The 16,096-nt window shown below is 44.8% G+C and overlaps 1 protein-coding gene across 1 annotated transcript in view; it reads left to right on the top strand.

The window, feature by feature from the left end:
- The window catches only part of PXDNL (peroxidasin like), a 317,299-nt gene that overhangs the window by 187,284 nt on the left and 113,919 nt on the right, over positions 1 to 16,096 (top strand). Inside the window, exons 6-8 of the mRNA XM_065398307.1 lie at positions 5,611 to 5,682; positions 9,037 to 9,108; positions 13,366 to 13,535. Coding sequence (XP_065254379.1) covers positions 5,611 to 5,682; positions 9,037 to 9,108; positions 13,366 to 13,535 — 314 coding nt within the window. The remainder of the gene's footprint in view (positions 1 to 5,610; positions 5,683 to 9,036; positions 9,109 to 13,365; positions 13,536 to 16,096) is intronic.

Here is a 16,096-nt window from a genome sequence, read left to right on the forward strand (position 1 = left end):
AGGGGCAGCATACAGTGATCTTTCCCGGGGACAGCCGCGAGGTGGTGGGACAGGGGCAGAGCTCATGCTTCCCTGATTGCTGCCAGCAGAGAGTGGCCTTGCATTCAGTGCGAAAGGAGCCCAGTGCTACTATTACATTTTTAAGCTGCCACAAGTCTACGGCTTACCATGTTTTCCTGCAACAAAAGTAGAGGTGTCCTGCCACGCTTCTCTGATCGCAACTGCAAGACCCCAGGCACTGAAGGCGAGGGCCGAAAATTCGACCTTGTCCTGTGTGCGCATGTGAAAGGTCCAGTGCATGGTGTTGTTCACAGAGAAAGACTATGTTCTTTGTTAGCAACTTCATTTATCTGTCTCAGGAATTTACTCCCTTTTTCCCATTCCCACAGACACATCTGCGACTGTCTCCCAACCCAGCCTGGCATCACACTCCCAGAGGCTAGCGCAGATTAGGAGAAGGAAGAGAAAGACGCGTGAAGACATGTTTTATGAACTTATGGAGTGCTCACGAGAGCAGGCAGCCCAGACGACACAGTGGAGGGAGAACTTGTCACAAATGCACAGAGCAGTCATGGAACGGGAGGAGAGGTGGCGCCAGGAGGACCAGCAGGCTACTCGAACCCTGCTTGGACTAATGAGGGAGCAAACGGAGACGCTCCGGCGCCTAGTGGATGTTCTGCAAGACCGGAGGCAGGAGGACAGAGCCCTGCTGCTGTCTATCTCTAACCGCCCTCCCCCGCCACCAAGTCCCACACCCCCCTCACCAAAAGTCCAAAGAAGGAGGGGCGGCAAGGGCCGTTAAAACTTTCAGTCGGCCCCTGCACACTGCTGCAGCAATGGAAGGCTCTCGTTCCAAAGTTTGAAAAGCCCTTTCCTACCCATCTCACAATAGCCCACGTCCAAGTTTCCTCCCCCCCTTTTCATGTGCGGTTCATAATAAAACATCTGTTTCTGTTAAGTACTGTTTCCGAGAGTGTCTTTTAGAGGGGATTCTGTCTGAAGGGGGGGAAGGGGTTTGTTACTTGGACAGGACAGTCACCTGTAGCAGGCTACAGAGGCGGGGGCAGGTCCAGCATCAGGACACATACACAGTACAGTCACCAGTTACCCTGGTCAGTCTGGGAGGCGGTTTTCATGTTCTGGGGTGCGAGGGGGTTGATCTGTGACTTTGTGGCGGGGGAGGGCAGTTACAGATCTTCTGCCGCGGTCCTTATCCTGGATCACAGAGCCACGCAGCAGGGGATCTGTTACCCTCCGCCCCCTGCCAGAAAGTCACTTGGCCGACACATACATGCAGTCCCGCCCAGGACTGCTGGCAGGCTGCGTTGAAACAACCAATCCAGCACTGCGGAGCCTGTCATTCCCGGAGTTTAGAAGCATCATTTGCATCAAAACAATAAACCAGCCCCCCGCCACAGTCTGCGTCCCCGGTTTAAAACATTCCCGCGAAAACAGTAAGAAAGAGAACCTTGTTCAGTAACAAAACGGAACAGATTTTATTTGTTGGGAAGGTGGGGAAGGGGGTATGTAACTTGGAAGGATAGTCAACAGTAACTGGGTAAAGAAACGGGGGCAGGTTCAGTATCTGTGTCCACAAAGTGAACAGTCACTGGAGACCCTGCTCAGTCAGGAACCTGGCTTTCAAAGCCTCCCTGATGCACAGCGCGTCCCGCTGGGATCTTCTAATCGCCCGGCTGTCTGGCTGGACGTAATCAGAAGCCAGGCTATTTGCCTCAAGCTCCCACCCCGCCATAAAGGTCTCCCCCTTGCTCTCACACAAATTGTGGAGCACACAGCAAGCAGCTATCACAATGGGGATATTGGTCTCGCTGAGATCACAGCGAGTGAGTAGGCTTCTCCATCTCCCCTTGAGACGGCCAAAAGCACACTCCACCACCATTCTGCACTTGCTGAGCCGGTAGTTGAATAGTTCTTTCCCTGAGTCCAGTGCGCCAGTGTAGGGCTTCATGAGCCAGGGCATTAGCGGGTATGCAGGGTCCCCGAGGATGACTGTAGGCATCTCCACATCCCCAACAGTTACTTTGTGGTCCGGGAAGTAAAGACCTTCCTGCAGCCGTCTATACAGACCAGAGTTCCTGAACACCCTAGCGTCATGAACCTTGCCAGGCCATCCAACGTAGATATTGGTAAAACGTCCCCGATGGTCCACCAGTGCTTGCAGCACCATGGAAAAGTACCCCTTTCTGTTGATGTACTGGCTGGCCTGTTGGTCCGGTGCCAGGATAGGGATGTGAGTCCCATCTATAGCCCCACCGCAGTTTGGGAATCCCATCTCGGCAAAGCCATCTCTGATGAGCTCCACGTTTCCCAGGGTCACTACCTTAGATAGCAGTAGCTTGACGATTGCCCTGGCTACTTGCATAACAGCAACCCCCACGGTAGACTTGCCCACACCAAAGTGGTTAGCGACGGACCGGTAGCTGTCTGGCGTTGCGAGCTTCCAGAGGGCTATGGCCACTCGCTTCTGGACAGTCAGGGCTGCCCGCATCCGGGTGTCCTTTCGCTTCAGGGCAGGGGACAGCAACTCACACAGTTCGAGGAAAGTCCCCTTCCGCATGCGAAAGTTGCGCAGCCACTGGGATTCATCCCAGACCTGCAGCACTATGTGGTCCCACCATTCTGTGCTTGTTTCACGGGCCCAGAATCGCCGTTCAACAGTATCAACAAGACCCAGTGACAGCGAGATGTCCTGGGCGCTGGGTCTCATGTTCTCAGAGAGGTCGGAGCTAGTGTCCGACTTCATGCCGTCACGGTGGTGCCGTAGCCTCCTCTCATGATTGATCTGCAGCTGCCTCTGGTACAGGTGGAGGAGAAGCTGCGAGGCGTTGAGAACTGCCACAACTGCAGCGATGGTCGCAGCGGGATCCATGCTCGCACTGCTGTGGCGTCCGCGCTGTCAGTAATCAGAAAAGCGCGCGAACTGATTTCCCACCGGCGCTTTCAGGGAGGGAGGGAGGGAGGGCGTGAGTGACGGACGGATGACGACAGGCGCCCAAAAGCACCCTCGACACATTTTTTTACCCAGAAGGCATTTGGGGCTCGACCCAGAATTCCAATGGGCAGCGGGGACTGCGGGAACTGTGGGATAGCTGCCCACAGTGCACCGCTTCCAATGTCGACGCTTGCCCCGTTAGTGTGGACTCACAAAGTCTCACAAAGTCGAATTACTGTCCTTAGTGTGGACACACACGTTCGACTTAGTAATATCGATTCCACATAGTCGAATTAACTAAAATCGAAGTACTCTCGTAGTGTAGACAAGGCCTTAGACTTCAGACAACTCCATGTCTTTATCTGATAGCTGAGGTTTAGGATGGTCACACTGGCATTAATAATTTCCTCACTGAACAGAGACAACTGGTTCTCAGCTTTTGAGATGAAGGATGCCTACTCCACATAGACCTCCACCCCTCACACAGAAGGTTCCTGAGGTTCTCCATGGACAGGCACCACTACCAATATAGGGTACTCTCCTTTGGCCTTGCAACAGTATACTTGTAGGTACCCTTCATGCTATCAGTAGTAGCAGCTTGCCTGGAGCAAGTCATCAGTATTTCCCTATTTAGTATTGCTAGCAGTGCCTTTAAGTCTGCTTCTGCACCCACAGTATCAAACTTAGAAAATGCATGCTTGGGGTAGTTCAGGTCACATTTAACAATAGTACAAAAGAGTCCACTAGAAAATAGTACATAGCCAAGTGGAAATATTTATCAGTTATCAGATAACCCCAGAGGACTCTGACATGCTGACTTTTTTAGAATATCTTCTCTCCTTAAATACCAACAGTGTCTCACTTAGTTCACTACAGGTTCATTTGGTAGCTATCAGCGCCTGTCACTAACAGGGGATGGCTCACTTGAGGATTACCAGTTCTGTTCATTCCCTCTGGGGCATCTGGCATTGGCCACTGTTGGAAGACAGGATACTGGGCTAGATGGACCTTTGGTCTGACCCAGTATGGCCGTACTTATGTTCTGATAACTACTCTATCTTTATCCATCCTGTAACAGTACTTTTTTGAAAGGCCTAGTTAGAACCTTTCCTCTTGTGAGTAGGTGCACTCCGATGTGAGACCTGAATTTTGTCCTCTTAGCACTGACAAGACCTCCATTTGAACCCTTGGCTTCTTGGTCCTTATCCCTTATATCCATGAAAGTCACCTTTCTAATTGCCTTCACCTTAGGTATAAGGGTGGTGAACTGAGAGCCCTCAGGGCGGATCTGCCATATACAGTCTTTCACAAGGATAAGAATGCCCTGAGGCTACATCCTAAATTTACGCCTAAACTGATCTTGGATTTCCATCTAAATTGGAGAATCCACCTACCTCCATTCTTCCAAAAACCACATACTGCTAGTGAAAACAGGTGGCCTCACTCCACAGACATCCATCGAGCTGGGGCGTTCTACCTACAAAGAACAAGACCATTTAGAAAATCACCTGCACTGTTTATATCATTCACAGAATGGATGAGAGTGGAAACAGTCTCCTCACAAAGACCTTCCGAGTGGATTTTGGGGTGGATTCTGCTGTGTTAGAAGTTGACAAACACCCCTGCACTACGAGGTCTGAGAGGTCACTCTACTGGAGCCCAGACCACCTCTGTAGCCTTCATTCAAGACATTCCTATTGTTTAAATCTGTAAAGCAGCTACTTGGGGTTCAGTGAATGTCTTATCAAGACATTGTGCCTTAGTGGATGCTTCTGAGGATGATGTGTCTCTCAGTACAGTCGTACTCCTTTCAGAAGTATCACAGAGGTCCTCAAAACCTTCTCCTCAATAAGCACTGCTTGGCAATCACCCACAATGGAATACACATAGGGTCTAGCACTCGAAGAAGAGAGAAGTTACTTACCTTATACAGCAACAAGAGTTCTTTGAGATGCGTGGTCCCTATCTGTATTCCACTACCTGCCCTGCTTCAGATCCTAACATATGATTCATGGTAGGGAAGGAACTGGAGGTAGGTGGTCCACACTGCCCTTAGGCCTTTGGCTCGGAGCACGAGGAGGAAAAGGGTGCAGAAGCAGACTTACAGACACTGCTAGCAATGCTCTTCCAGTTTCAGGCTCATGGAGCTCACATGCACTCACAGTAGAGTATACATAGGGTCCACACATCTTGAAGAACTTCAGTTACTGTACAAAGTAAGAACTCTCTTTTCACTGATTCTTTGTCCTTAATGCGAATGTTACTGTGTTTGGCCACTTGTTACACATCCTTTTTCTGATGTTTAGCCCAAATTATTATGCAAGCAAACATTAAATTAAATGAGTTTCATTAAACAGTATAATAAGTTCAGCAGGCGTTCTTCTGCTCAGTTACAGACAGTGATGGCTCGGGGCCACTACCTGCTGGTAGACATCAGCTTCACCTCTTCTGTATCAGTGGGTTCTTAAACTGGCACTGTGATCAGCAGGGAAAAGGATTGTTAAAAATACATGGATTTCCTGTTTACAGAGATTGTGTTCTGTGGGTTTGTTGGGTGCTTTCAGTATTTTCAGCCAATGCCATTGATTTTCTTTCTATCCAATTGCTTCACAATGTCCAGAAAAGATGAAATAACTATATTTATGGTCTTTCCACAGGTATATTCACTTCAATCAAATAGAAACAGTCAAGCCAGAAACCTTCAGAGACCTCCCAAAATTAGAAAGATTGTAAGTGCTGGTTGGGCAAACTTTTCATTAGTTCTGTGTTCTTGATTTGTCTTCATCATTCAAAGTCTGACTGACCTAAATAAATTCTGTGCCCTTTTATCTACAGAAGTGCTGAAAAGTAGAGGAAATTCTGTAATAGTCACCCTAGTAAGAGAGCAAGATATTGTAATGCAGATTTCCTTCACAAACCCTCCAGCCAAGAAGAACTCTTTCAAGTCTGAATTGCATGGCTGTAAACAATCCCAAGTTGTCATTTTCAGTGAATTGACGTTAGATCTCTCTGAAAGTGAGTTTAGATTTCTTTCAAGTAACAAAAGACATTATTTCAATCAAAACTCCAGAAGGATTTTGTAGCAGAATCTGTTTGGTGTGATACCTTTAAATGTGACTCATTTAAGGCCTCATCTCCTCTGGGAATTTACCTCAGTTACAGCCATCAGTTGCCAGACCCCTCTCAAAGCTGCAAACCCATAGTGTGAACAGGCAAAGGCTATGTCTACACTGCACTTTTCTGTTGGTGGCTTGTAAAGTATGTAGTCCGGTAGCTCCCCTAGCATGAGTTTAAGTCGCAGTGATGACAGTGAGGTGGGGCTTAGGTGAGTAGAATATAGACATGGCCTAAAGGGTGTAACCTACATGGCTCTCTGCTCACCCAAGCCGTGCTCTCCTGTCTACACTGCTACTTTTAGCCATGTAGTGTCCCACTGCCTCCCAGCTGCTAGAGCCTTTCCCCACTGCAGGAAAAGACTCCAGTAGTGGGGAGGAATTGGAGAAAGACTCCACCAGAGGAAAAGCCTCCAGCAATGTGGAAAGGCTCAGCCATCTCACTACCGCTAGAGCCCTTCCCCACCAAAGGGAAAGAGTGCAGCAGCTCCCCACTACTGAAGCCTTCCCCACTGCAGGGAAACTCTCTATCAGGGATGGAAAAGCTTTTATAGGGAGAGCTGCTGAAGCTTTACCCCCCACTCCCTGCCTTCCCCCTGCCCAAGCCTTTCACTGACATGTGCAGCTATACACCACAGTGTGGACACAGCCTGCTTGTCTCTGCGGCTACACATTCCCTACATACCACCGACAGTGGCGTGTAATGTAGACATAGCCAAAATGTCACAATTTCCTCTAGTGGCGATTATGCTACTTTCAAGCAGAGCTAAATGCAACCAGTTCAAATAGTTGCTTTGTCAGGAGTTTTCACTGGAGTGGCTACATCGCTTAGTGATGACACTGTCGGAGAAAAACTGAGTTCTCACTCTTTTGTTTGGGTACAGCAAGTCAGAAGCTTTCTTTTTTGGTGATTAAAAACTCCTCTGAGATGTATGATCTTATCTAGATTGAAGGTACCTTCTAGTGGGCATTGTTTAGATGAATTTTCACGCGTGTAATGATTCCAATTCTCTAAATACCTGCAGGTTGATGGACCATAATGTACGTACATAAAATAAGCTGGGGTACCCTTAGGGGGTGAGAGGGAATCCTTAGACTGTCCCCCACCCATTTTCCAATCACACACACAGGGAGGAGGATGCCCTGTCCGCGCTAGCGGCATATAAACTAAGGATCTCTCCCTACAGGGTACTCACACAGGAGAGACTAACGAGGATAGCCATGACCTCCTACACCTCCCTTCAGCAAAGAGCGTCGGCTAATCTCAGAGAGACGGCGCCGCTTACTCTGTTGCATCCAGTGAGATGGTCCGACTGTCAGTGGCTCACACGGAGAGGAAAAGGGGAGGGAAGATGGGTTCACACACTCCTAGACCCAGGCAGCCTCCTCGCCGGACGATGCCAGGCCGAGTTAGCGTACCGTGGGTCGGATCTCCTAAAAGATCCTCTAGTTACCGGGCTTGCGTTAGAGTAGTTCTGGTCACGAGCCAAAAGACTTCGCAGAGTACTCTGGGCGTCTTCCGGTAACACTCAATTCACACTCGTGTACACACACACACACCAAGGCCTTACTCCAGGTACTATTCCCAAGTACCTCGATGCATCACTCGAGGCGGTAAAAACCCCTCTTGAGGCGGTAAACAACCCCTCTGTCCGGACTATGAGGCGGTAAAAACCCCTCCTGCTGAGGCGGTAACAACCCCTCAACACAGGTGCAATCCTATGCACCTCGCATATGCATACAGAGGGCGGCAAACAATTCCCCTACGCCGCTCAGCATCTGACCTTGCTGCACAGTCAATAAGTTAGGATGGCGTGAGCCCAACAGGGACAGACGGCCCCACGGACAGTCCTCCTCCGACACCCCAATAGAGATTTCAAAAGGTCTCCTACCTCTATTGTGGCGCCATGGGGTTCGAAGGGGAACGATCCGTAGTAACTGCCGGTGCCTCTGAGGGCGTTGCCATCCCGGACGAGCCCCCAAATTGTCGGAGAAAAACTGAGTTCTCACTCTTTTGTTTGGGTACAGCAAGTCAGAAGCTTTATTCACTCTCACAATTGTGCAGAGGGAGAGAGCCAAGCAGGTCTCTCTCACTGATACCTAATTACAACAAGCATTTATACCTTTCAATAATGAGGGACAGCTGCATTTTGTTATACATAAGCCATCTTGATATCTTATTTCTTAATTGTTTTGTCTCTTGCCAACATACAATATTTCCTATACCTTATCTACACAAGGTCTTCTACACCTTATCTATACAAGGTCACAATAACTTCTCACACAGTACTTTCTCACCCGCCTCACACAATCCTCGCTTCTACAAATCTCGCGTTATCAGGGCTACAGTTAGCCTGACTCTTGCTAACAAACTGTCATGCATTGCAGTTCTTTTCTGACAGTTCTTTTTCTGCTTCCACAACACTAATCCGGAGAAATCCTCAGTGTAGAGAAGGTCTTAAATAGAAATGCTAAAGATGTGCTACATCACTTACCTAGAGCTGACACATAACCACCTCTGAATGGGGAAACATTACAGTTGTTTTACTGTGAACAGTAAGTCTACACAATGTCTTAGAACCAAAAGTGAAGCATGAGTTATCCAGTTGAAACCACGGGAAGAATTTATACAGGAAGTATTTAATTACAAAGTTTGAATTTGATCAGGAGACCCCTATTCTTGTGGGGAAACAAAGGCCATTAGTCATAAATGACTCAGATATTGCTTTTGTCATCTGAAAGAAATATAATCAATATTTATTAGTAAGTTGTGGTTAAATAATAAACCCCTTCCCCCCGACTTAGCCTTAGCTTTTATAAACGACAACTTTACTAATTTGTTAATATTATGCATGGATTTTTTGTCAGATTTTAAAACATACAATGCAGAGCCATGTTCTTTGTAATATATTAATATCTAATTCTGTAAAGGACTCTGTCCATTATTAAGGCATATCTTCTGTTCCTCAGGTTTCTGCATAACAATAAGTTGTCTAAGATCCCAGCTGGAAGTTTTTCTCATCTGGATTCACTAAAGAGGCTGTAAGTTTTGGAAAACAATTTTGTAAATAATGATATTCGTATTCTACTGCAAAACTGTGTGAACTGTGAAGAAAGGTTTTTAATTAGGTTAGTTAAATGAAGACCACAGCTTTCTGATAGTGTTTTTGGCATGCTCTTCACCATGGGATAGAGAAAGTGACATAATGTACTGTGTTTGTACTAATGTTTCATAAGAAGTGAAATTTGAACGGAAATTAGAAGAAATTCCTTAAGACACAAGGCTGAAAGAAAAGGCGGGGGAAGGGAACAAGGCCGAAGAATGAGAAATGAAGGGGAAGGCAAATGAGGCGAAGGGAAGGAATGTGGATAGCAACTACTAAATATGGAATAAGGGGAATTAAGGATAAATCAGGACAGAATTCGGTGACTCTCAGTTAATAGAAATGGATGGCCTGTTTGTAGACATGAGAACCAAATGGTTCATTTAATTTTATATGCCTGCAAATATCATGCATTCTGTTCTTCCATGTCCTATTTGGTCGGCAAATGGACATACATGTTTTTCTTACAGAGAGAGTTTTCACTAACTAATAAACATTGGTTAAAGTTTAAGGAGCCTCACGTTTAAGGAGTCCTTTCTTGTTGCACCTCCTCCTCTTCCTTTTCACATCTCATGATCAGTTAGCGAGCTACAGATGTGAGACTTCAAAACTTAAATTTAACCCCTAATTTTGCTGTTTGTTCCTCAACAGTTGTTACTAAGCCATGATGTCTTCAAAACCAGATGTGGAAATTCCTGCTTGAGGGGCTCAATCCTATCCCCCCTTGAATTTGGTGGGAATTTTGCCACCTATTTCCATGGCACCAGGACAGGGCTCAAGGCTCTAAAAAGTCTCCAGGCCATAAGGATTTATTTGAATTGGCAAATTGGTCCCAGTTCAGCAAAGCACTGAAGTACATGCTTAGGTCCATCCCTGTTCAGTAAAGTATTTCAGCACGTGCTTAAAATCAAATATGTCTTTAAGTCCCAGTGAAGAAGTACATGCTTAAAGTTAAGTAAGTGATGATGGGCTTTAAGAGATGTTTAAAATTCAGTAGTTGTCAAAGCAGTTTGCTGAATCATGGCCAAAGAGAAAACATTCACAACTTTACTGTCTTACCCTCACAGTTTCAAGGATAAAGGTTATGTCTACACCACAGTTAGACACCCGCGGCTGACCCATGCCAGCTGACGGGCTTTCAGGGCTCGGGCTGCACACCTGTTTAATTGTGGTGTAGATGTTCTGGCTCAGGCTGCCACCCAAGTGCTGGACCCTGCCACCACACAACATCCTAGAGTCTGGGTTCCAGCCCGAGCCTGGGCGTCTACGTGGCCATTAAACAGACTCTTAGCCCGAGCCCCACAAGCCCAAGTCAGCTGTCCTGGGCCAGCCATGGGTTTTTAATTGCAGTGTAGACATACCCTTAAAGTTTGCAGAAGTAAAAAACAGAGCCTTGCTCCTTAGCTTGCTCCTTACCAAAAGCTAGGAACATAAGAACACCAAGGAAAAGAGAACACCAACACCGTATGGCCCATCAATGTGCTCTAGGTGTGTGATGCTGTTATCACAAAAAATGAGAAATTGAGGATTCATATGACTTTGTATTACTAATGCCTCCATAGGGGCCTATTCTCCTGTCAATATGTGAGTGTAATTACTTTTGGTGATAATGGGAACTATATACGTACACTGAGGTGAGACTATTCTCTGTAGTGTTTTGGAACTAGAAGTGCCATTTACACAAAAGCCAATTACCAGCTTACAATATTGATCAAAAAAAGCGAACATTGAAATCATTTCCAGGAGAACATTTTGTTTGATTGTTTTTCAGTCTTTTTGAGGTTCAGAAAAATTTGACTTCCTATTAGTTGATTATTTTTTTTGTATTTGATTCCAGAATTCTGAAACTCAGAAATAAACAGTTGCAAATCAAGTAAGCCTGCTACTCCTGGTGGGCAGCTAATGACGGAGAGAGAGAGAGAGAGAGAGAGCCTCAAGGGCCACACTGTTACAGAAAGGCACTTAAAATGTGTTTATAGGCTTAATCTTTTTACCTTCAGAAAGCACCACCTTTTAATATGAAAAGAACCATTTGAAAAATAGCTTTCAGGGAGGATGGTTTTATAGAATAACTGGCTAAGCTACTATAATCATCCTGAACATGTTAGCATCCCTTAAAGACGAGAGAGAGAGAGAGGGCTTGTCTACCCTTTTATACTAATGCTATAGCAGCACAGCTTCACTGATGCAGCTGTGCTACTGTAGCAGTTCAGTGAAGACACTGCATACGCTGCTGGGTGGGCTTTGCCCATAAAGAGGCGGTAGCTATATTAACAGGAGAAGCCCTCCCATCAACATAGCGCTGTCTACACTAGGGGTTAAGTTGCTATAACTGCGTTGCTCACGGGGGAAGATTTTCCCACCCCCCTGAGCAATGTAGGTATACTGACGTAAGTTACTAGTGTACACCAAGTGGTTGGGATAGGGGAGAAGGACGTTCCATTAGTTAGGGCATTAACCTTGGTCTTGGGAGACCAACATTCAATACCCTGCTCTGCCACAGACTTCCTTTGTGACCTAGGAGCCTCAGTGGCCGTATCTCAGCTCCCCTTCCGTAAACTGGAGATGATAATACTCCTCTAGCTCACAGAGGTGTTGTGAAGATAAGTAGATTAAAGTTATGGAGGCACTCAGATAATGGAAGTCATTTAAGTACCTGAAATAAATGGAAATCAATATTCCCTTCACGTTATAGCAGTTGACCTCATCATCATGACATATTCCTTGCAGTTGAACAATCTAAAATGCAGTGTAGCAGGCTCTGAATGTATGGTGTGATGATAGAAGGTTAAGGGCAAGAATCTGACACTAATAACCAAATAGTTATTTCAAGGGTGATTTTTTTTAAGGTACGGGTAAGAAAAAAGTGCCCCTAAAAATTTTATTCTGTGAAAATTGAATCCCAGAAATATTACATACCCAACATAAAATGTATACATGCATTCAAATACTATCTTAGAAACAGAGAAAACATCATGAAAACATTACAAAAACAACTGTATATTTCAATGTCTATGTCTGTTAGTTCAGTCATGTCATTTTTAAAGTTTATAGGAATGGCCATACTGGGTCAAACCAAAAGTCCATCCAGCCCAGTATCCTGTCTTCTGACAGTGTAATGGACCTGAAGAGTTTAGTTTTCAAATTCCTGGCTGCCTCTGACTTTAAATAGTGTGAGCTTTTTGAATGGCATCATTATTAATGTTACTTTTAGGACCAAGCCTTATTCTTGACCATTGTACAGGAGGTGGTTGTCATATAAGTGAAACCAACACATAGATAAACCAGATAGGTTTTTTTATTTTATTTTATTTTTATTTATTTATTTTTTTAAATAAAGGCATCCATTAGTTACGACTAAAATGAGTCATCTGGAGGTTCAGTTAGGTGGATCTGTGTTGGGAAGGAGTGGAAGCACATTTCTGGAGGACCCAGCAAAGCATTTAAGCCACATATATAGTTTTAAACATACACATGAATCCCATGGAACTTCAACAAAAGCTTCCAGTGGAGTAGGAATGGTCTTAAGCATGTTACTTAAGTGCTATGCCAAACTGGGGCCAGAGCAAGATGTAAGGTGTAGTAAGAGGTCCCTGAGGACACCTGGGTCTCCCCACACCCTGCCCAGAAATGCTGCTGCACCCAGCTGTGACACTACACAACAAATTCCTTTTGTCACTGAAGTGCTGGGAAACAGATTATATCTTGCAACTGTGTATTGGTGTGGAGAGAAAGTGATCCATGCATCCACTTCTCTCTGTAGTATACTGAGTAGGGACAGCTATAGCTGACCCCTTCCTGTACATAGCCAGATTTTCTAATGGATATTTGCACCTTGTGGCTATTAACTTACTGTGCTGAATTATACTGGAGCTGAAAGGCAGTTTACTGTAGTTTTTGAGATTACCTTTGTATGCCAACATATGAAAGACAAATCATTTTTGAAGAATAGATTGTAATCTTGAGCAGGGAAGCAGGAAGGAAGGAAATGCAAAATGTAACAAGCCAGAGATTTTTACTGTGTGCGTACATGTATGTATATATGTATGTGGGGACACACAGATTATCTATTTAGTTATTTTGAAGGAACTGTACTAGCATTAAAATAGTAAAAGTTATGTTAAATATAATCCAGTTGGTGACATGTTATTTAATGTACATTCTAGACAGTTGTTTTTATTTCATGTATGCACAGACGCTTGGACTCTAATGCCTTAGTTTGTGACTGTGAATTAATGTGGTTGGCTGAACTAATAAAAGAATATACCAGAAATGGAAATACTCAAGCTGCTGCCAACTGTGAATATCCCAAGAGACTTCAGGGCAGGTCTATTGCATCGTTAATAGTGGAAGAATTCAACTGTGGTAAGTTAAGTTGGCTGCTTGCATCTTTGGAGAGAAAATTGTTTGTGCGTCTTCTGGCTTTAAGCGTACAGGTATCTATTTTTATATATTAGAGAAAATAAACTACATTTATTTATTTTCATGAACATTTCATTGAAACGGTTAAAATATGAGTGCTTTTGGTTTAGTCAGGTCTTTAAAATGAAGAACTATTGAAGTCTTTGATTATGATCAGTTTTTTTCCCCATAGAATACAACTTAAAGTAGAACCTTGCTAAACTAGACTATATTCATCCCCATAATTAGCATGCAGGAAATAGTTTCTCTGCATTTCTCTGCAAAGATTTTATAGAATAGGTTGTAGTGAAATCTTATATTACTACAACTTCGTTTTTTTAAAATCAACTATACTAGTGAGTATTATAAAAACAGAAAACTAAACTGTACTTACAATAAGAACAGGAGTACTTGTGGCACCTTAGAGACTAACAAATTTATTAGAGCATAAGCTTTCGTGGGCTACAACCCATTTCTTCGGATGCATGCTTATGCTCTAATAAATTTGTTAGTCTCTAAGGTGCCACAAGTACTCCTGTTCTTTTTGCGGATACAGACTAACACGGCTGCTACTCTGAAACCTGTACTTACAATGTACTTCATGCCTTTATATTATATGATGGAATATTTGTTATTGTGTGCGTGAAAATTAATAAAGTTCTCATGTGTTATCACTAAAAAAACTAAGGATCAATTTCTGTCTGAGTTAACATTGTTTATACAGTAAGGTGCCAATCCTGCAAAGATTTATGCGCTTGCCTCTCTATACGCACAATGCTTTTAATGGGGTTATTAACAATGAGTAAAGACAATACTTAATTTCTCTGTGGAAAGTTATATCTTGGATTGTATTTTTCTATCAAGGAATGTCAGTTTGAAGACTGATTTCATTTCATGTTTTAAAATCAATCCAGATAAACAAATTTCTCTATGTATTGTTTTCTAAGTGAGAACCAAATGCTGGAAGATACCTGGAAAGAGAGTGAATTCCTCCCTTCTTGCAAATAGGCATAATAATGCAGTTCAAGCATAGCATTAATGTTTTTTGGTATCCCCCAAAGCCCCACAGTGTGTTATTCTGTCTGTCTATCCATCAATCTTTCCCTCCCTCCTTCACCATGTTAATACCTGTTCATAGTAATACAAGGAATAATTTGCATGGGGAGCCATTGTCTGGTCATGTTGGCACATATGAACATGAAGGGCAGAAAAGCACAACCTACTACTACTACTACTAATAATTAATAATACAAGAACTAGAAAACACCCAATGAAATTAAAAGGCATTGGATTTAAGGTGGATGAAGGAGATTTTTTTTTCAGAATCTATATAAGTTAGACTGTGAAACTCTTTGCCACAAGTGGGAGTGATAGCTCAGTGGTTTGAGCATTGGCCTGCTAAACCCAAGGTTGTGAGTTCAATCCTTGAGGAGGCCACTTCGGGATCAAAATCAGTACTTGGTCCTGCTAGTGAAGGCAGGGGGCTGGACTTGATGATCTTTCAGGGTCCCTTCCAGCTCTATGAGATAGCGCTCCCCCATGGCGATGGAGTCAGGAATTGGGGGATGGGGTGGTGCAGATCTTCCTGCCGTCAGGGGAGGTTTCTGAGGGTGGATCTGACCTGGTCCCAGATGCTCGTTGCAGGAGAAGAGGAGCTGAGTCCAGCACAGGATAGGAGCCACTGGCTGGGGTGTCTCCAGCCATCCCCCACCACAGTGATTTACCACTCCCCTGGCTGCTCCAGGTGCCCAAAACTATATGCCTACACTGCTGCGGAATGGTGTGTGACCACTCTTGCAGCTTTCCTTTGCTTCCCTGTCAGAAAGTCATTTTTCTGTGGGGAAGCAAAGAAATTTCCAGGGGACATGAATTCTGTGTGCATGCAGTGGTGCAGAATTCCTCCATTAGTACTGTGTCTTATGTCCCTCAGAATGGTCTCTCTGTAGCTCTTAATAGAAAGCAGAATCTGAATGACCCATCTCAACTCTATGGTTCCTCTAGGGTGCTCCTTGGAGCAATGTAAACTAGAATTTGAGTCTAAGGGTATGTCTACACTACGAGGGTAGTTCGATTTCTCATAAATCGAATTTGTGGAATCGATATTGCAAAGTCGAACGTGTGTGTCCACACTAAGGACAGTAATTCGACTTTGTGAGTCCACACTAACGGGGAAAGCGTCGACATTGGAAGCGGTGCACTGTGGGCAGCTATCCCACAGTTCCCGCAGTCCCCGCTGCCCATTGGAATTCTGGGTCGAGCCGCCAATGCCTTCTGGGTAAAAAAAAAAGGGTAGAGGGTGCTTTTGGGTAATTGTCGTCATCCGTCCGTCACTACCGCCCTCCCTCCCTCCCTGAAAGCGCCGGCGGGAAATCAGTTCGCGCACTTTTCCGGTCAGTGACAGCGCGGACGCCACAGCACTGCGAGCATGGATCCCGCTGCGACCATCGCTGCAGTTGTGGCCGTTGTCAACGCCTCGCAGCTTATCATCCACCTTTCCCAGAGGCAGATGCAGATGAACCAGGCGA

The sequence above is a fragment of the Emys orbicularis genome, chromosome 2 (genome assembly GCF_028017835.1).
Source record: "Emys orbicularis isolate rEmyOrb1 chromosome 2, rEmyOrb1.hap1, whole genome shotgun sequence".
Classification (NCBI taxonomy): Eukaryota; Metazoa; Chordata; order Testudines; family Emydidae; genus Emys; species Emys orbicularis.